The sequence below is a fragment of the Phyllostomus hastatus genome, unplaced genomic scaffold (genome assembly GCF_019186645.2).
Source record: "Phyllostomus hastatus isolate PE091 unplaced genomic scaffold, TTU_PhHast_1.1 phas_contig_86, whole genome shotgun sequence".
Lineage (NCBI taxonomy): Eukaryota > Metazoa > Chordata > Mammalia > Chiroptera > Phyllostomidae > Phyllostomus > Phyllostomus hastatus.
This window is the reverse complement of record NW_025333977.1, coordinates 88,578,633-88,601,249: the sequence shown is the minus strand read 5'-3', so window position 1 is coordinate 88,601,249 and position 22,617 is coordinate 88,578,633. Positions and strand designations below refer to the sequence as shown.

The 22,617-nt window shown below is 36.6% G+C and overlaps 1 protein-coding gene across 4 annotated transcripts in view; it reads right to left on the bottom strand.

The window, feature by feature from the left end:
* Positions 1–22,617, bottom strand: part of STXBP5L (syntaxin binding protein 5L) — a 346,905-nt gene that overhangs the window by 204,857 nt on the left and 119,431 nt on the right. For all 4 annotated transcript variants that reach the window (XM_045851924.1, XM_045851926.1, XM_045851925.1 and 1 more), the window contains exons 8-9: positions 15,375–15,458; positions 8,513–8,636 (exon numbers count right to left, since the gene is read on the bottom strand). In XM_045851924.1, the coding sequence (XP_045707880.1) occupies positions 8,513–8,636; positions 15,375–15,458 (208 nt within the window). The remainder of the gene's footprint in view (positions 1–8,512; positions 8,637–15,374; positions 15,459–22,617) is intronic.

Below are 22,617 nucleotides of genomic sequence, written 5' to 3'. Positions count from 1 at the left end.
GGCACATGGCTAAGGAGGAAAGGGACAACAAAACTATATTCTGTAGTGAGTACAACATAATGTCCACAATATGTGTGATACAGTCCAAATTATCAGACATATGAAGAAACAGGAAAATGTAAGCCATTCTTATGAATAGAGACCAGCTTCAAGGGGAAGCAGATGTTGGTATTAACAGACTAAGCTCAATGTTAAAAGGAAAGGAAAATAATATGCACATAATGAATGAAAATAGGAAATACCAGCAGAGAAACACAAGATATAAAAAAGTACTAAGATTCTGGAAGATGGCAGCAAGGCAGATGGGAGCTGAACCCACTTGCTCATGCACCCAACTGGGTCATCTAGCTGGTCTTCTGAAGAACAGAGAGAAAAACCAGTGAAATCCCAGATTGTATGAAGTTTGGAAGCCAAAGACTGTAGAGGACATTTAAAAATGGATGGCAAGGAGACTGTAGGTCAAGGGAAGGTCGCTGGGCCTTGTGCCTGGGACTGGGCTGCTGGGGTCCCCGGGCCCTGCACCAGGCACCACAGCTGCCACGGGAGCTTTGGAGGAGAGCAAGGTCAGTAACTGTAACCTCCCAGGCCCATCCCCTCCCAGAGCAGGGAAGCCAGATCCACACCAGCAGAGACCTGGATACTTGAAGTCACTGGGGGTATAAAGACACAGTGGGAGTTGCACAGCAGGTGGCTTCCCCAGCTGGGACGGTAGACCCTGGCTGGGATGGTACCAGAGAAATTGGGGAGCCAGGTGACATTTGGAGATGGGAGAAGAGTTGGGCCATGACTAATTGTGACCCAGAGAGTCTCGGGACTGGTCAGAGAGTTGGGCTGTGTGAAAAGTTGGGCTTTTATAAGGAACAAGGGGAATTTCTAAAAAAAAAGGCCCTCAGCCACTGTGCAGTAGCCCGGCTAGTGAAGAGGGAGCAGGAGGAGCATGATTTGCTCCAAATCAGGACCCCTCAGGGACTGATCAAATCAGGGCAGCAGGGGCTCAGGGAGGTAGCAGTCCCCAGACAGACTTACTTTAATAGGGGAACTAAACTGTCCTGAAGGGACTTTGCACATAAACAGTGCCCTGGACCAGCAAAAAGGGAGGAGGCTGGGGTATGAGTTGCTCCCACTCCTGCACCTCATGGACTCATCAAAGGGTGGCACAATGAGGTGGATTAAAGGCTCCAGTCTGTTGTATATGGTCAGTGGGGACCACACAGTGTTCTGAGGGCTTGGACTAGAGGCTTTGAACCTGTGACTATTGTAACCCAGACTGAGACCCCATCCTCAAAAAAACACAGGAAAAAAAAAAAGAACAAAATGGAGCCCAGCGCCCATCTGCCTGCTGCATCCAGGAAGACCAACAAAACTGGCTTGGTGGTTTTGAAGTCAACAGGAGGCTTTCTCTTTTTTTACTCCCAAAGTGAGACAGTAAGACCTGGAGCTGTGAAAGTGATAGGGGACTCAAGACTTGGAAAATTTTAGCCTAAGGTAAAAAGTTATAAGTCTAGCAAGTAATGCGTATGTTAAAGCTTTTGTTTCAGAAACTACAGATAAGGCCTGTCCTGGCTCCTGGGAAAACAGGTGACCTCTTGGGGCACTGCTAAAGATTACTGCCTGGAGACAACTGTAGGCATGCAGGCCTTTGTGTTCCAGGGAGAGACAGATGACCACCCTTCCCTGGGAATGGGTAACTGCCCAGGACAGGAATGTTGCAGCTCCTGAATCTGAAAGCTCTCACTGCACCTTCTTTATCCCCACCTCCCCCACCCCCATTATAAAAAGTCTGGCCTGGAAAGAGAAGACAAGATGGTTTGTTAGGGTATGAATCAACCATTTTCTCAGATTGCTGGCCACCTGAATAAAGCACCCATAAAGATTCAATCACTGTCATTGCTTATTGGGTTTGGTAGTGACAAGCAGCCCAAATGCCAGTGTCTTTTCTAGTTTTTTTTTTCTTTTTTTTTAAGTATTTTTTAAAATATTTTTTATTTATTTATTTTTAGAGAGGGAAGGGAGGGAGATAGAGAGAGAGATAGAGAGAGAGACATCAATGTGCGGTTGCTGGGGGTCAAGGCCTGCAACCCAGTTATGTGGCCTGACTGGGAATCGAACCTACGACACTTTGGTTCGCAGCCCACACTCAGCCCACACTCAATCCACTGAGCTACACCAGCCAGGGCTTCTTTTCCAGTTTCAAAAGGACCGAAGACTAATCCAAAGAGAGATCAGAAGGTTAAAGTCAACAAACTGAGATGAATTTCAATTTGCTATCCTACAGAACTTGCATTTTAATTTTTATTTTTCTTACATTTTAATTTATTTTTTAAATTTCTCTTCTTTCCATGTACTTTTCTTTGTTGTGTTTGTTTGATTTAATTGTTTGACTGTTTTTCTTCATTCTCTCTTTCATATTGCATTTCAATTTTTACTCTTTTACTTCACTTATATTCCAATAATACACTACTCTTGGTCTTTTACTTTTTATTCTTATTATTCAGATCATATATTTCTTGTCATATTATTGTTGTCCCCAAACCCACATAACACCCTTCCCTGGTCTTGGTCCATTTCACTTTCTTCCTGAGCATATTACTGTTGTGGTTAACTTTATTCTCTCATACACTATGCCAAGTTTCTATCCCTTATTTTCATTATATCTCATCATCTAACCTAGCATAAGCACTGTGCTTTCTGGAGTCAGCTCACATTCTTTTCCCCTCTAATAAGAGTCTTATCTCTTTTTCACCTTTTATAAAAAATGGCTGGTTGGGTGAAATAACATGGTTAATACTGTATGTCTCCAAAACATCAACTATCTGTTTTCTATTTGTTGGTACTTTAAATCCCATACAATACTCCCCTGCTGTCTTAATACACTTCACCTTTGCCCTGCCCCAGATCACATATAAGATAAGATGGGAATTGTGAATACCAGTAAATCCCCTGGAGGAGAGAACCAACCAACAAAGGAACTACCAACATGTAAAAACCAAGTACAACAAGAGAGCCCTAACAAACAGAAGAAAGGGATACCCTAGTTCATCCAGACAAGGAGATCAAAGAGATTGCACCACTGAATCCCACAGAACTTCTAACACAGAAGTTCACCCTACAAGACAGCTAGCAAAGCAGAGCACCAGGAATCACAGAAACAAACAAAAAGAGTCACCTAAAATGGGGAAACAAAGAGAGAACCTGCAATTGAAAGGAATAGAAGACTCCCCACTTCAAGAGCTAAATGAAATGGAGGCAAGTAAACTATCAGATGTAGAATTCAAAAGAATGGTTATAGGGATGCTCAAGAAACTCACAGACAACTACAAAGAACTGAATGGGCACTACAACACCATGAAAAATGAAAGAGAAACTGTAAATAAGAACCAGGAAAAAATGAAGAATATAATTTCTGAAATAAAAACTACAATAGAAGGTATTATGAACAGGATGGGTAAAGCAGAAGACCAAATTAGTGAGCTGGAAGACAAGGTACAAAGAAATACCCAGGTAGAGCAGCTGCATGAAAAAAGACTAAAAAAATGTGAAGACAGCTTAAGAGAACTTCAAGACAACAAGAAATGTAATGACATTCAAATCACAGGAATACCAAAAGGAGAAGAAAAGGAGCAAGGGATAGAGCCCCTATTTGAAAAAAATAATGACAGCAAACTTTCTGAACCAGGAGAGAGGAAAAACCATGCAAATTCAGGAAGCACAGAGGATCCCAATCAAGACAAACCCAAAGAGGCCTACTCCAAGACATATCATAATTAAAATGTCAAATTTTAGGACAAAGAGAGAATCTTAAAAACAGCAAAAGCAAAACAAGAAATAACATATAAGGAAGCTCCCATAAGGCTAGCAGCTGACTTAACAACAGAAACACTACAACCCAGAAGGGACTGGCAAGGCATTTTCCAAGTAATAAAAAGCAAAGGCCTACAACCAAGACTACTCTACCCAGTGAGACTCTCGTTAAAATGGAAGGTCAAATAAGGAGTTTTGCTGGCAAGAGAAGTCAGAAAGAATATACCTTCACCAAACCAGCACTGCAAGGTACACTAAAGGGACTGCTATAAGAGGAAGAACAAGAGTGAGGGAGAGAGAAACACAGGTACAAAGAAGGAAAAAAGAATAAGTAACAATACAATAACCTAACAATAATAACCTTAAATGATAATGGATTATCATTATGCTCCAATCAACAGTCATAGGGTAACTGAATGGATAAGAAAACATGACCTGCACACATGCTACCTACAAGAAACCTACTCAGAAAAAAAGACTTACACAGACTGAAAGTGAAGGGTTGGAAAAAATATTCCAAGCCAATGGATAGGAAATAAAAGCTGGAGTAGCAATATTTATATCAGACAAAATAGACTTCAAAACAAGGGCCATAAAAAGAGACATTGAAGGACACTTCATAATACTCAAGGGAAGAATCTATCAAGAGGACATAAACATTGTAAACATTACTGCACCCAACATAGGAGCACCTATTGGAGCATCCTAATCCCTATAAGGAAAATGTTGGAGGAATTCAAGAAAGATATAGATAGCAACACACATACACAGGGGATTTTAACACCCCACTGTCAAAAATGGATAGATCTTCCAAACAAAATATCAACAAAGATATTGCAGTGTTGAACAATGCCCTAGATCCAATGTACTTAACTGGTATATAGAACCTTTCATCCAAAGAAGCAAAATACACATTCTTTCAAAATGCACATGGACCAGTTTCAAAGATAGACTACATGACAGAACACAAAACAAGCCTCATAAAAGTAAAGAAAACTGAAATCTTATAAAGCATTTTCTCAGACCACCAGGACCTGAAATGAGAAACCAACCTCAAGGAAAAACTCAAAAACATTCAAATTCATGGAGATTGTCAAGCATACTACTAAACAATGAATGGGTTAATAATGAGATCAAAGAAGAAGTCAAAAAGCTTCTGAAAACAAATGAAAATGAACATACAACAGTCCAAAACTTATGGGACACAGCAAAGGCAGTCTTGAGACAGAATTTCATAGCGATACAGGCCTACCTAAAAAAGATAGAAACATTTCAAATAAACAATCTAATCCTAAATGTGTAAGAACTGGAGTAGCAACAACAAACAAAACCTAGAGTGAGTAGAAGGAAGGAAATAACCAAGATCAGAGCAGAATTAAATAGCATAGAGATAAAAGAACAATCCAAAGGATCAATAAATCCAGGAGCTGGTTCAGTGAAAACATAAACAAAATTTACAAGACGTTAAGCAGACTCATTAAGAAAAAAAGAGTGGACCCAAATAAATAAAATAAAAAATGCAAGAGGAGAAATTACAACAGATACTACAGAAATACAAAGGATTGTAAGAAATTACTATGTACAGCAAGAAGTTTGAAAACCTGAGTGAAATGGAAAAATTTCTAGAAAAATATAATCTCCCAAAACTGAATGAAGAAGCAGCAGAAACCTGAAAAGACCAATAATAGCTAGTGAAATTGAAGCAGTAATCAAAAACCTACTGGCAGACAAAAGCCCTGAACCAGATGGTTTAACAGGATAATTTTACAAACATTTAAGAAAGACTTAACTCTTATCCTTCTCTAGAACCCTACTTAAATAAACTTGCAATAAGCCTACATACATTATAGTCAAATTGTTGAATATAAAAGATACAGAAAAAATAAATAGCCAGAGAAAAAAACTGATACATTATACAGAGAGGAACCAAAGGAAAACACTACACATTTCTTTGGAAACCATGAAAGACAGGAGAAAGTGGAACAACAGTTTAAACACCTTGAAAACAACATAGCGAATCAACCTAGAAATCAATATTCAGTAAAAAATGTCCTTCAAGAATGGAACCACAAAAGGGAATTTTTAGACAAAGAAGAGATATATAAATTAATTTTCACTATAAGAAATGCTAAATCATTTTCTATCTTCAGGAATAAATAAAAAGCACTGAAAATAATAAGAGAAAAATACAAAAATTTTCTCTTAATTAAAAATACTTAAGGCTACTGAAAGCAAAAATTATAACAATGTCTTTAGGTATACTACATTAAACTATTGCATAAAGGATAGTGGGTGAAGGTAAACAAATCTATATCATTGTGAGATTTCTACATTTTATGTAGAGTATAACAACTCTAACAGACTGTGAAAAACTAAGAAAGTACATTGTAATCCCTAGGGCAACTAAGTAAAAAATATGTGAGGATAAAGTGCTTATATGTCAATTGAAACAGAATTCTAATAAAAACATTAAAATAATCTAAAGGAAAGCAAAGGGGGAGAAAACAGTAATGAAAATGATAGGACCAATTAAAAATAAAAATAAATTGGTATATCTAATCTGAACAACCACTAAATTTAATATTAATGAACTAAACACTCCAACTAAATGATATAAGACTGGTTAAAAAAGCAAGACCCAACTATATGCTCTCTACAGTACATAAAATGAATGCCTAACAATAAAGCCTCAAAATATATAAAACAAACAAGGGCAGAATTAAAGTAAAAAGTAGATAATTCCATGATCTTCTTAGGAAATTTAGTACCACTCTCTCAGGTATTGGTAGCACTAGTCAAATATAAGTAAAATAATAGATGATCTGATTAATGCTATCAACCACCTTGATCTATTTATTTCAGTTTTAAAGTTTATAAAACAGAAATAAACATAATTACAAGGAAAACTTCATAATGCTAGAGATATTAACTCACCTCTCTCAGAATTGAAAAATCAAACAACAAAAACTTAAGTAAAGATTTAGTCAGTACAAAGTAAAAATCACAATTTTGAGTTTGACCTCTGAGTAACAGCAAATGCACATTCTTCTCAAGTACACTCGGAACTTCATAGTAGTTAATTGTGTATGTCTAATTATAAAGCATATCTCAGTAAATTTTGTAGGACTAGTACATGCTATACTCTCTGACTACAATTTTAAAATATACATTAAAACATTTTTAGAAGTTAGAAATCACATATCTAATACATAGGTAAAAAAGGAGAATTATAATAGGGATAAGAAAATGCCTCAGATTGAATACTAACAAAATTACATACTATTAATGAAATCACATACAAACATTTATAGGATGCAGCTAAAGTGGTACTTAGAGAAAATTTTTTCATTTTAGAAAATAAAAATAGCTGAAACAAAACAAAATTATTCCAAAGAATATAGGTAGATATAACAATGAATGCCTCTGTTATCAAAATCATGGACACTGGCTTAACTGTGTCATGGCAAAGCAGCAGGAATTTAATTTAATTGATATGTTACAAGAGACACAGATGCTGATGTTTTCAACAACCTGTGAACAGTACTTCATCTCACAGAATTGTAGATCACCCAAACTGATAAAATGGCAAGACATATGAAAGTATCAATTATCCAACAAGCCCAAAAAAACCTTATATAGAAGTTGACTGTTGAGAAGAACAGAATAAAAAAATTATTAATAAATCATATTACACATTTGCAAATAAAAGTTATAAGGATTGAGGGGAAGGGGCTTGGAGGGGTGGGAAACCCACCATAGAAACAAATTAAACCTGAGTAGATGTATAGCAAACACCTATCCAAGGTTTCCATAACAGCAATCTTTAAATAAAGCATCTCAAGTAAGTGTCTAAATGTAAAATAATCTCTAAGTAAAGCAACTTATGTTAATTGTATTAATCATTTGCAAATGGAACATGCAACTGTGGTATACAAAATGGCAGACCAATACAAGATTAAATTCCATCTTGTGATTTATAACACACCCATTATAAAAAATACTATTTTCTAAATGTTACATTATAATAAATACTCAGAAACTATAAAAATAGAATGTAGGTTTCGACCTCTCTATATGAAGAAATAACAGTTTGAGATAAACATGGAATTCAGATCATCACCAATATTCTTGGAAATAATGTGGACATTTGAATAAAAAATATTTACACATTTGAACTTTTTATTCTGCCCAATTAGGTAGACAGGTCCAACATGAATGCTAAATACATCTATACAATGAGGAAGATAAGATAAATACAACCTATAATAGTACCACAGTCCTCATAATTTAGTGGAACCAAATGGCAGAAATGGAAATACATGGGAAAACTAGAAAAGAACAGACTATAAAGCAGTATAAGAATTAGATCTGAAAGTCAGATCTAGGTAAAGCCATTCTCTCACTAGTGCCTTAATACTTAAAACTGGCCAAATATCCTTTGTTATCTCCTCTGTTTTAGATACACCAACTATCCATTATCTAAGTTTTGGTTGGGAAGGTCTATATAAATATCACTTAGAAAGTAGGAAAGTGGATAGACAGGAAGTTTGGGGCATTGAGGTGGATCTGAAGGAGGTATAAAAGAAGTATTTAGAATCAGAAACTATGTACTATCTCCTCTTTCTACCAAACATGTTGAAACCACCTTGTATACTTTAAACCAAGGCACTGTAACTCTACAGCTTATTTCTTTTGAAAGAATACATCTTACCATGTGGAACTGTGGTCTGGAAAGGACGACTTGGGTTTTTCAGGTTCCATAAAGTCAAGCTTCCATCTGAATGGCTGCACATGAACTGTTTGCCCTCATGATGCCAATCAATTGAATGAATAGCCTAATGAAATAACAATTAAAAACAAGTAGGGGGAGTTAATAGTTTGAGATAACTATATTCAAAAATAAAATACTCTGGCATAAACATATGTAATTTTTCTGACCCATATCACACTATCTTTGGTTCATCCTCTATGGGCTTATAAAAGGCTACAAAAACTCAATTCCTGAAATAAAGAAAAGTTAAGTAAAATGTCGACATCATTAGATCCCAGAACTTTTTGTTGTAAATTCACTATCCTCCCTGTATCATATAACCCTTCTTTGAAACATTATTTACATAGAAGTAAAAGCAAGGTTATCAGAAGATAATTTCTGACAAGGTAATGGCCTAGCTCCACTTTAAGTAGCTAATAAAAGCTAATTTACATAAGAGCCATCATCAGAGGTCTTACAATATGCCAGACCAATGGTAAGCAATTTACATACATTATTTCATTAATTCTATAAAACAGTTATTATTTTTTCCAATTTACACATGGCAAAATTGGCATAGAGAGATTGAGATACTTTATCAGGACATACAACTCAAAGCCAAGTTCTACCTAACCAAAATCTGTATTCTCCATCACTGTATTATAAACAATTTAAATTGATGTGAAGCAATGAGTTTTGGTGTTTTTTTTTGTTTTGTTTTTGTACAGGTTCACTCTGTAATTGTGAATTAGATAAAGTTAAAAAGTATTGTTCCAGTTTCTTAAATTTATTCCTAGTGGTAGCATAGTGTCTTGTATCAAGTAAGTGCTCTGGTACAAGGGTCCCCGACTTCCCAAACCTTTGTGGGCCTCGCAGCAGGAGGTGAGCCTCAGACAAGGGAGGGAAGCTTTGCTTTCATTACTGCCTGAGCTCTTGCCTCCAGTCTCTCCACCATGGCCCTGTCTGTGGAAAAATTGTCTTCTACAAAACTGGTGCCTGGTGCCAAAAAGGTTGGGGACCACTGCTCTAGTAGACATAAAAGCTGAATAGATATATACAACATGATCCTTTCCTTAAAAAAATTTCAGAAAACAGTGAGATAGGAAAGACTGATATAAATTAACTTCCAAACAATAAGTATTGGTTAAAGTTAAAGATAATTGACACCTAGGGTAATTATTAGACATGCCACAAAGAAAATAGGATATAATCTCTATATAAAAAGATAAATAAGATTTGATTAAGTGAAAAAGTTAACATGAAACCTTGGACTTATGTTTTTCCCTCACCCTGGTCTTTATTACTAGGCAGAGAACACTTCTCTTTTGCCAAGGTTCAGAGGAGGCAGTTAGAGGGAAACAAAAACACAACTCCACTCTTTTCTTTTCTCTCTTTTTTAAATTATTGTTCAAGTACACTTGTCTCCATTTTACCCTCACCACTCACCCCGACCCCAGCCATCCCCACCTCCCAAACCTTTGGCTTTGTACATATGTCCTTTATACATGTTCATTGATGACATACACTTCCCCTTTTTCTGTTATTCCCTCCCTTCTGGTTACTGTCAGTTTGTTCTTAATTTCAATGTCTCTGGTTGTATTTTGCTTGCTTGATTGCCTTGATTAGGTTCCACATATAGGTGAGATCATATGGTATTTGTCTTTTACCAACTGGCTTATTTCACTTAGCATAATGCTCTCCAGATCCATCCATGCTGTCATGAAGGGTAGGAGCTCCTTCTTTCTTTGGTTTTTGCCTTCTTTCTGTTGCATAGTATTCCCTTGTGTAAATGTGCCATTTTTATTAGTATTTTACTGGTGTTCAATTACAGTTGTCTGCATTTACCCCACCACCACTCCCCCACCCATCCCAGCCATCCCCACCTCCCTCCCTTGCTTTCACACATCCTTGGTTTTGTCCATGGGTCCATTATAGTTGTTCCTGAAAACCCTTTCCTTTCTTCCTTCCATTATCCCTTCCCATCTCCCCTTTGGTTACTGTCATACTGTTCTTAATTTCAATGTTTCTGGTTATATTTTGCTTGCTTATTTGTTTATTGATTAGGTTCTACTTATAGGTGAGATCATATGGTATTCACCCTCACTGCCTGGCGTATTTCACTTAGCATAATGCTCTCCAGATCCATCCATGGTGTCACAAAGGGTAGGAGCTCCTTTCTTTCTGCTGCATAGTATTCCATTGTGAAAATGTACCACAGTACCATGGTTTTTTGATCCACTCATTTACTGATGGGCACTTAGGTTGCTTCCAGCACTTGACTATTGTAAATAATGCTGCTGTGAACATTGGGGTGCACAGGTTCTTTTGAATTGGTGATTCAGGATTCTTAGGGTATAATCCCAGCAGTGGAATTGCTGAGTCAAAAGGCAGTTCCATTTTTAGTTTTCTGAGGAAATTCCAGACTGTTTTCCACAATGCCGAACCAGTCTGCATTCCCACCACAGTGCACTAGGGTTCCCTTTTCTCTACACCCTCACCAGCCCTTATTGTTTATTTGTTTATGATGGTCATTCTGACTGGTGTGAAGTGGTATCTATTGTAGTTTTAATTTGCATCTCTCTGATGGATAGTGATCCTGAGCATCCTTTTATATATCTCTGGGCCCTCTGTGTGTCCTCCTTGGAGAATTATCTGTTCAGGTCCTTTGCCCATTTTTTAATTGGGTTGTTTGTCTTCCTGGAGTGGAGTTGTGTGAGTTCTTTATATATTTTGGAGATCAAACCCTTGTTTGAGGTGTCATTTGCAAATATGGTTTCCTATATAGTTGGTTCCCTTTTAATTTTGCTGATGTTTACTTTAGCTGTGCAGATTTTATGTTGATGAAGTCCCATTTGTTTATTCTTTCCTTTATGTCCCTTGCTCTAGGGCACATATTGATGAAAATATTACTGTGTGGAATATCTAACATTTCCTCCATATGTTCTCCTCGAGGATTTTTATGGTGTCACAACTTATATTTAAGTCTTTTATCTATCTTAAGCTTTTTGTGTATATAGTGTAAGTTGGTGATCAAGTTTCACTTTTTTTTTTGCATGTCGCTGTCCAGCTCTCCCAAAACCATTTGTTGAAGAGACTATTTTTACTCCATTTTACACTTCAGCCTCCTTTGTCAAATATTAATTGACCACAGAGGCTTGGGTTTATTTCTAGGCTCTCCATTCTGTTTCATTGATCTATGTGTCTGTTCTTATGCCAGTACTTGACTGTTTTAATTACCGTGGCCCCATCATATAGTTTGACATCAGGTATTGTGATCCCTTCTACTTTGTTCTTCTTTCTCAAAATTGATGCAGCTATTGGGGTCAGTTATGATTCCACGTAAATTTTTGAAATGTTTGTTCTATACCTGTGAAATATGGTATTGGTATTTTAATAGGGATTGCATTGAATCTATAAATTGTTTTGGGTAGTATGGACATTTTAATGATGTTAATTCTTCCAATCCATAAAAACAGTATATGCTTCTATTTACTGGTGTCTTCCTTAATTTATTTCTTCAGTGTTGTACAGTTTCTGAGTACAGGTCTTTTACCTCCTTGGTTAGGTTTATTTCCATGTACTTTATTTTCCTTGTTGCTGTATCAAATAGTATTTTTTCCTGATTTCTGTTTCTGATATTCCATTGTTAGTGTACAAAAATGCCTTTGATTTCTGAATCTGCTTGTATCTGCTTGTTTTGCCAAATTCACATATTAGGTTTAGTAGTTTTTTGGTGGTGTCTGTAGGGTTTTCTATGTATAGTCATCCATCATGTCAATTTACATGTTCACATATAACACTTATACATGTTAACTTGGATGAATGTCAATTAACTTAAGGCTCTCTCAGATTGCTTTTCTGAATATGGTAGGGGCAGAGAAACTGTCCCCAGTCCCAGCTCTTCTTTCTCTCCAGTGAATTTCTACTCACTGGAGAGGAGAGATAATGAAGTAATAGCTACAACACAAAACCAAAACAAGTAAGTACTATAAAAGGAGTAATATACTTATTTTACAGAAGAGTATGCATATGCAACCAACTTGTTATTAGACAGGAGAATTTCAAATAGTGCATTATTAAAGACCTGTCATTTGAACTGACTTAATGAATAAATATTCAATTTCTACTTATTTGTGTATACCCTACTCTTTAAAACAACTTCACAGGTCTACTGACAAGCAAAATATAATACAGCTAATTCAAAAAGAATTTTAAAAGATAGAAAACAGAATATGGAAGTTAAATACTATGTAATGTCAGCTCAGTGGCCACAATTCAATTTCTTGAACAAAAAGGAAAAACTTGAAGAGCTGGGTAACAATATGAAAAAGGAGAAAAAGCAGTTGCTCAACGAATTAAAAGGTTAGCTTCATGTCAAACTCTGAGGGATTTCTCTGTGAGAAATAATCTGGAAATATTAATGTAATAAAATTAAATTTTCACAGCTAATGGGGATGTAAAATTCACACAGTTATTTCTGAAAATAAGCTTGGATTGACAAAAAATGCCCTTCAATTCATTAATGGCTCTTAATCAAGGTACTAGTTAGCTAGTCCAAGTAGTTTTAAAATGGCTAAAGAATTAATAAGATTTTGATATGATATTCAGAAGAGGAAAGGGGAATTCAGGATAAGAAATTAATAGGGGCAAATATTTGGAGATGCTAATAAATGATATGCATAGGAGACAGTAATGTATCCAAAATGTGAAGAGTATTAGAAGGATGTGGTAAATTAAACTAAAGGGAAAAAATGGCACTTGGGCCTTGAACCTTATATCAAGAAATAGACTGTATTGTTGACAAATTGGGAGCCCTTTGAAAGTTTAGAGGTAAAGAATTACAGATCTTACTATGTCTTAAAATGTTAATCTTGTTAGTAAAATACATATTTAAAAAAGGTAAAATGCCACAGGAGATACACACACACACACACACACACACACACACACACACACACATACATACATACATATATATATATATATATATATATATATATATATAAATCACTATTTAAAATGATTTTTACATATAATGTAGGTATAAGGAAGTATTCCATTGACACTTATCCATGGTTAATCCTTATTTAAACATTTCTGTTTAAAGCCATTGGAAAACTATCTGATTCAGCATCTTTCTCTGGATTTCCTTTTTAGCTGCCCTACTCTAGTTTCAAATGACTAAATTCCCAGGTGGTATTTGGACTCTCATCTAGCTGCTATGCTAGTCTTGAGAGAGAGAGCAGTCTTCAACCACATCTCTATATTTTGTATATTTAACAAAAGGAATTATCTTTTCTTATGATTTAAGTTGCCTCTAAGTTGATCATAAAGAGCATATTGGTATATCACTTGCCAGAGTATTTTTCACCAATCATAAGCATATTACCCATACACCTTCAGCTATCTTTAAGCATTAAAACTTAAAAATTTAACTGTTCAGTGGAGATGGGAGGGAGTAACAAAGAAAGTATTGTAAAATTGCATTTTTTTAAGAAATTTTTTTAAGATTCTATCCATTTATTTTTAGAGAGGGAAGGGAGGGAGAGAGAGAGAGAGAAACATCAATGTGTGGTTGCTGGGGGCTGTGGCCTGCAAACCAGGCACATGCCCTGACTGGGAATTGAACCTGCAATGCTTTGGTACGCAGCCCGTGCTCAATCCACTGAACTATGCCAGCCAGGAAAATTGTGTTTTTAATGTTTATTTTTCTATTTCTATTAGTGTTACCTTACATTCTTCCATACTTTTCCAATATAAGCATGGATGATATCAGCCAGTGATTTTTGACCTATTTATTCTTCATATCTTTCCCCACTATACTATTTTTATCTATTTATTTGTTTATTACTAACCCAAAGACATGCTTATTGGTTTTAGAGAGAGGAAAAGGGAGGGAGAGAGAAAGAGGGAGAGAAATATCAATGTGAGAGAGACACATCAATCAGTTGCCTCTCTAATACACCTCAACTGGGGACAAACCTGCAACCCAGGCATATGCCCTGACCAGAAATTGTACCTGCAACCTTTTGGTCTACGGTATGATGCTCTAATCAACTAAGCCACACCAGCCAGAGTTCCATTCTACCATTTTAAAAATTTAATTGATTACCTTTATTTTCACAGCTATAGGAGGCAGTTCCCCTTTCTCACCTTTTGTTTCCAGCCTCACTGTTTACAGCTTAGCCTTTCCTGGTGGGGGCCATATCAATCTCTGAACACCTGGAGTATCAACTCAGAGACTACTCCTTGGCAAATAGGAGTTCATTGCTTTCTCTGAACGAAATGCTTACTAGTCTCAACTATGTAAAATAAACTTCAAGATCTTACTGACTTTTATTATTAAGTATTACTATTTACAAAATTTCTCTTTATTCTAGGGCAGCAAGTATTAGAAGATAAGGCTGTTCAACTTGACCAGTTAAACTTTATGTCATTAAAAAAAATATTTTTCTTAGGAAAGTGTGAATAGTGTCTTTAGAGACCCTAAGGACAACAAGTCAAGGCAAAAGCACAGAGCCTAAAGAAAAGGAAAAGAAGTTCAGGTGAAGGTGGCTATACAATATAGGTAACAGGCACCACAGTATGTAAGATGTCATAAAGGGCCCCAAAATGGGCAGTCAAGGCAGAATTCCCACTCAGGAAAACAACCCAGAGGTGGAACTGGTGCAAGGATTAACAGGCATTGTGAGTCACTGAATTAGAACCAGGCATGTTCAAATGATAAGAATATTGGTAACATACAAAGATTAAAAGTAAAAAAAAAACAAAACAGATACGAAGTCACAACACTGTTTCAAACATTTCAGCAGAAGTCACTTACCTCATCATAATAAACTCTCAGTTCAGCTCTTTTAGATTTCAAGTCCCAGAATACCACAGTACCATTTTCATAACCGATTAGCAGCTGGAAAATATTAGAATAATCATTTTGTAATTCTAACATTAATTTTAAATTGTTCCAAATAAAGTTCAATGTTAATACAATAAAGTAAAATCATACTACATAATACAACTTTATTTAGAATATCAGTTTTTCTAGATCCTGAATATAGGCTACCTACCTTTTTAAAAATTGGCAAATAAGCTACTTCAATATAAACATTTACCAATTAAATCTGCCTCATTCCAAAGAGAAACTGAGGAAATATGTAAAAATACATGACAACAGTAAAATAAGAAAACTGAAACAAAAGAAAAAGGGATAAAAAATTGAAGATGAAATAAAAGATGAATTGAGGTAAGTTTAATGTATTATGTATAATGTCATTCAATCCTATGCACTTCAAACATGTGGCCACAAATTTGACAAGTTTCCTTATATCAAATCCTATTTATTCCTTGATTTATACCAGCATTTTAAACTTACATGTGTGAACATTTAGAAGTTCACAAAGGTGTTCTACAGATTCAGATCATTTAAAATGTTTGTTTATAAATCAATAAGTAAGACTATTAAAATATATGTAATATATGTTCTTCATATAATATGTTATAATATGTTCTTCATTTTATAATAAAAAATCTGAGAGAGGATGATTAGAAGATCATATTCAAGACTCAAGACACAAGGGCTGTGAGCACCCTTGGAGGCTGTGGACACTGGAGGGGTTGGGTTGCATAGCGGGCCCTGATCCCCATGGTCACTGGTCTGGCTGGAGAGTTGGGCTGTGGGAGAAGCCAGGCCATTGTATGAAGTGGCAGACTTGAATAGGAGGAATTTCTCAAGAGGAAGGAGTGAAAAGACAGACACTGTTTGGGGAATTCTCCTAAAGTGATCAATTGCTCCAGCCTCCCTGCCACCCAGCCTGGCAGCGATCCTGAGGTTGCATGGAAGGTGTGCTTCTGTGGAGGACCCTGTGCACCCCCATAGCACCGGGAAGGGTGAGACAGTCTGGCCGAGGGCTTGTGGGCGCGCTGGAGCGTGGGAGAACATCCCTGCACCCCAGTCCACAGCAGTAACCCTGGGGAAAGGCCTGATTCCCACACCCAGGGCACATGGCTGAGAAGCCACAATAGCTTCCCAGATAGTGCACGCCACCAACCGAGGAAGAAAAGCCATACCAATCACCCCTTAGCCTGCCGCAGACAGCAAGACCAGAAAAACCAAAGTGGTTTGGCCACTTTGAAACCAAAAGACTTTTTAATTTTATTCTGATTTTTAAAAATTCTTAATTTTTTAATTTTTATTATTTTTATTCTCTTTTAATTTCTTTTTCCTCTCTTTCCTGCTTACGTGTTTTATTCCTTCCTCCTTTCTTTCCTGAAAAGACCAGAGTTGAACCCAAAGAAGGGGCATCACAACAGCTGATACAGTGAGACAAATTTCACTCTGCTATTACAGAGAACCTGCAAGTTATTGCATATTTGTATTATTATTTTTTCCAGTATTCTTACATCTTTTTTAATAATATTTTTGTATCCCTCTTCTTTTTGTATAGTCTGCTTTGCTAGGCTGGATATATTGTATGACCTGACAGCTTTGCCCTGATATCTCTTTCATAGTGTATTGCTAATGTACTGTCCTTTAACTCACACGTATCCCATTAGCACACTACTCAAGGTTCTGTACTCCCTATTCTTGTTACTTAGATCTCATAGATTATGTCATATGATTGTTGCTCTAATATTATTATAACTAATTGCTGTTTCATGCAATTGTAATACTTCACAGCACCCCTCCCAGATCTTAGCCCATTTCAAAGTTTCCTGAACTCTATTACTGTAGTGGTTAACTCTATTCTCTCACATACTACACCTATTTACTATCCTTTACTCTCACCTTACCTCAGAATCTGACCTCCCACAAACTCCCTGCTTTATAGGTCCAACTCACAATCCTTCCTTCCCCAACAAGAGCCTTCTCTTCTTTCCATCCTTCCTAAAAATCAGCTAGCTGGGTGGAAAATCATGGTTAACACTATACATAGTCAAAGGATCTCCTATCTTTTCTCTACTGGCTGCTAATGTCAATATCATAGAATACTCCCTTGCTGTCTTAAACCATTTTGCCTTCCCCCTCCAATTGATCACAAGAAAGAGTAGATGGAAGTGGTGAACACCAGGATAACCACTGGAAGAGGAAACCCAACAACCAAGGAACCACTAACAGATAACAACAGAAGAAGGTGAAGGAGGGAGTGGAAACCACACAAACCTCAAATCTAGGACCTATCTGGAAATACAACTAAACAGTAGAGACAGTACCCAATACAAACAACTGAACAAGAGCAAGAGAGAACTCTTTAAACCTTATACACACAGAAGAACCAGCTTCAACACAACCTGCCCTCACCAGCACAACAAAATACAAGAGATGATGGACAGAGTGACCCTCATTTAACCAGCTGGTGGGAAGGAACCACCAAAGAAACACCCAACAGCAATCAAAACCCAAAGACAAACACAGAGCCAACTTAAATGACAGCCCAAGACCAGTGAGCTTGGGAGATCAAGAAAACTGCACCACTGAAACTCACTGCTATTCTACCACAGAAGTTCACACCACAAACCCAGGGAGATAGAACAGATCAATTTAAGAAGCTGAGGCTAACAAGAAGAGTCTCACAAACAATGGGAAGACAAAGAAACAATCCCCAAATGAAAGGAAAGGAGGAAGCCTCAGAAAGAATGCTAAATGAAATAGAGGCAATTCAACTATCAGATATTGAGTTCAAAGCAATGATTGTCAGGAAGCTCAATGAGCTCACAATGAGCTACCAGAAACTACAGGGAAGCTACAGTGAACTCACTGCAAACTACATCAACATGAAAAAGGAAATAGAAACTCTCAACAAGGGCCAAGAGGAAATGAAGAATACAATTTCTGAACTGAAGAACACAGTAGAAGTAATGAAAAGCAGGATTGATGAAGCAGAAGATCAGATCACTGTGCTAGAGGACAAAGTAGAAGAAATCACACAGAAGAAGCAACAAAAGGAAAAGAGGCTCAAAAAGAATGAAGAGGGATTAAGAGAAATGCAAGACAATATGAAATGTAATAATATCTGTATAATAGGGATACCAGAAGGAGAAGAAGAAGAGCAAGGGATAGAAAACCTATTTGAAAAAGTAATGATGGAAAACTTCCCTAATTTGATGAGAGAAAAGGTCACACAAATCCAGGAATCACAGGGAGTTCCAATCAAGAGGAACCCAAAGAGGCCTACCTCAAGACACATCATAATTAAAATGGCAAAATTTCAAGACAAAGAGAATATTCTCTCTTAAAGGCAGCAAGGGAGCAAGGGAGAAACAGGAAGCAACATACAAGGGAGCCCCAATAAGATTAGCAGCTGACTTCTCAATGGAAACACTCCAAGCCAGAAGAGACTGGCAAGAGATATTCCAAGTAATGAGAACCAGAGCTCTGCAACCAAGGCTACTTTACCCAGCAAGGCTCTCAATCAAGATAGAAGGCCAAATAAGAAGCTTCCCAGACAAAAGAAGTCTAAAAGAATACACCTCCACCAAACCAGCTCTGTAAGAGATGCTAAAGGGTCTACTTTAAGGAAAAGAGGGAAGAGAGAGAGAGAGAGAGAGAGAGAGAGAGAGGAACACAGGTACGAAAATGGCAATGAATAAGTACCTATCAGTAATAACCTTAAACGTAAGTGGATTAAATGCTCTAATCAAAGACATAGAATAGCTGAATGCATAAGAAAACATAACTCACACATATGTTGCCTACAAGAGACCCACCTCAGGACAAAAGATCTACACAGACTAAAAGTGAAGGGCTGGAAACAAATTTTCCAAGCAAATGGACAGGAAAAAAAGCCAGGGTAGCAATACTCATATCAGACAAAATAAACTTCCAAAAAAAAAAGGGCCATAAAAAGAGACCCAGAAGGTCACTTCATAATACTCAAGGGAAGAATACACTAAGAAGACATAAACATTGTAAATATATATGCACCCAACATAGGAGTACCCAAATACATAAAGAAAATCTTAGAGGACTTCAAAAAAGATATTGACAGCAACACAATTATAGTAGGGGATTTTAACACCCCATGTCAAAAATGGACAGATCTTCTAAACAAAATATTAACAAAGATAATGTGGCATTGAACAATGCCCTAGAGGAAATGGACTTAACTGGTATATACAGAGCCCTTCATGCCAAAGAAGCAAAATACACATTCTTTTCAAATGCACATGGAATGTTTTCAAAGATAGACCACATGATAGGACACAAAGCAAGCCTCAACAAATTTAAGAAAATTGAAATCATACTAAGCATTTTCTCTGACCCTAAGGGACTGAAACTAGAAACCAACCCCAAAGGGAAAAACCCAAAACACTCAAAAACATGGAGATTCAATAGCATGCTACTAAACCATGAATGGATCAAAATTGAAATAAGGGAAGAAATCAAAAAGTTTCTGGAAACAAAAAAAAATGAACCCACAACAACCCAAAATTTATGGGACACAGCCAAGGCAATCCTGAGAGGGAAGTTCATAGTTATACAGGCCTACCTAAAAAAGATAGAAACATTTCAAACAAACAACCCAACCCTATGTCTACAAGAACTCAAGGAAAAACAACAAAAAGACAGCCCAGAGCAAGCAGAAGGAAAGAAATAACCAAGATCAGAGCACAAGTAAATGACATAGAGTCTAAAAGCACAGTTTTAAGGATCACTGAATCCAGGAGCTGATCCTTTGAAAAGATAAACAAAATTGACAAGCCTTTAAGCAGGCTCATCAAGAAAAAAAGAGAAAGGATTCAAATAAACACAATCAGAAATGAAAGAGGAGAGATTACAACTGACACCACAGAAATACAAAGGATTGTAAGAAATTACTATGAAGAACTGTATGCCAAGAAATTTGAAAACCTAGGTGAAATGAATGGACAAATTTCTAGAAAAATATAATCTTCCAAAACTAAATAAAAAAGCAGAAATCCTGAACAGACCAATAACAGCAGATGAAATTGAAGCAGTAATCAAAAAACTCCTGACACACAAAAGTCCGGGTCTGGATGGTTTCACAGGGGAATTCTACAAATCATTTAAGAAAGAGCTAATCCCTATCTTTCACAAACTATTCTAAAAAATCCAGAGTGATGGAAGACTCCCAAACTCTTTTTATGAAGCCAGCATCATCCTAATCCACAAAACAGATAAAGACACAACAAAGAAAGAAAACTTCAGGCCAATATTGCTGATAAACATAGACACTAAAATCCTCAACAAAATATTGGCAAACTGCATCCAACAATACATTAGAAAGATCATACACCATGACCAAGTGGGATTCATCCCAGGGATACAAGGATGGTTCAATATTCACAAATCAGCAAATGTAATACACATCACATAAACAAAAGCAAAGACAAAAATCACATGATCATATCGATAGATGAAGAAAAAGCATTCAATAACAACAGCACCCATTTTTTAAATAAAAACACTCAGCAAAGTGGGAATAGAGGGAGCATCCCTCAACATAATAAAGGCCATATATTAGAGACCTACTGCCAACATCATACTCAATGGGCAAAAACTAAAATCTTTTCCACCAAGATCGGGAACAAGACAAGGTTGTCCACTTTCACCACTTTTATTCAATATAGTATTGAAAGTTTTAGCCACAGTGATAAGACAAGAAAAAGAAATAAAAGGCATCCAAATTGAAAAGGAGGAAACAAAACTGTCATTGTTTGCAGATGACATGATAGTGTACCTAGAAAATCCTATAGACTATGCTAAAAAACTGCTTGACCTAATAAATGAATTTGGCAAAACAGCAGGATACAAAGTCAATATCCAGAAATCAAAGGCATTTTTGTATACCAACAATGAAACAACAGAAACAGAAATCAGGAAAAAAATCCCATTTGATATAGCAAAAAGAAAAATAAAATACTAGGAATAAATCTAACCAAGAAAGTAAAAGACCTGTATACAGAAAACTACACAACACTGAAGAAAGAAATCAAGGAAGACACAAACAAATGGAACATATACCATGTTCATGAATTGGAAGAATTAACATCATCAAAATGTCCATACTACCCAAAGCAATTTACACGTTCAATGCAATACCTATTAAAGTACCAATGGTATATTTCAAAGACATAGAACACTTCAAAAATTAATATGGAACCATAAATGACCCTGAATAGCTACTGCAATTTTGAGAAAGAAAACCAAAGTAGGAGGGATCACAATACCTGATACCAAACTGTATTACAAGGCCACTGTAATCAAAACAGCCTGGTACTGGCTTAAAAACAGCACATGGACCAATGGAACAGAACAGAGAGCCCAGAAGTAAGCCCAAGTCTCTATGGTCAATTAATATTTGACAAAGGGAGCAGCAACATAAAATGGAGTAAAAACAATCTCTTCAACAAATGGTGTTGGGAGAACTGGACAGCTACATGCAAAAAAATGAAACTCGAGAACCAACTTACACCATACACAAAAATAAATTCAGGGTGGATAAGAGACTTAAATATAAGCCATGTCACCATTAAAGTCCTAGAGGAAAACATAGGCAGGAAAATCTCAGATATTTCACGCAGCAACATTTTTACTGATACATCTCCCAGAGCAAGGGACATAAAGGAAAGAATAAACAAATGGGATCTCATCAAAATAAAAAGCCTCTGCACAGCTAAAGAAAACAGTATTAAAAAAAAAGAGAACTAAATGTATGGGAAAACATATTTGCCAATGATACCTCAGTCAAGGGCTTAATCTCCAAAATATATAAAGAACTTACACGACTCCACTCTAAGAAGACAAGCAACCCAATCTAAAAATGGGCAAAGGTCTTGAACAGACACTTCTCCAAGGAGGACATACAGAGGATCCAGAAACACACGAAAAGATGCTCAATATCGCTAGCTATCAGAGAGATGCAAATTAAAACCCTGATGAGATACCACTTTACACCAGTCAGAATGGCCATCATAAACAAAGGAACAAACAAGTGTTGGAGAGACTGTGGTAAAAAAAGGGACCCTAGTGCACTGTTGGTGGGATTGTAACATTAAACAATATTCTCTTCACTTTGCCCACCTCCACTTAGCCCCTGTCTCCCCATTCC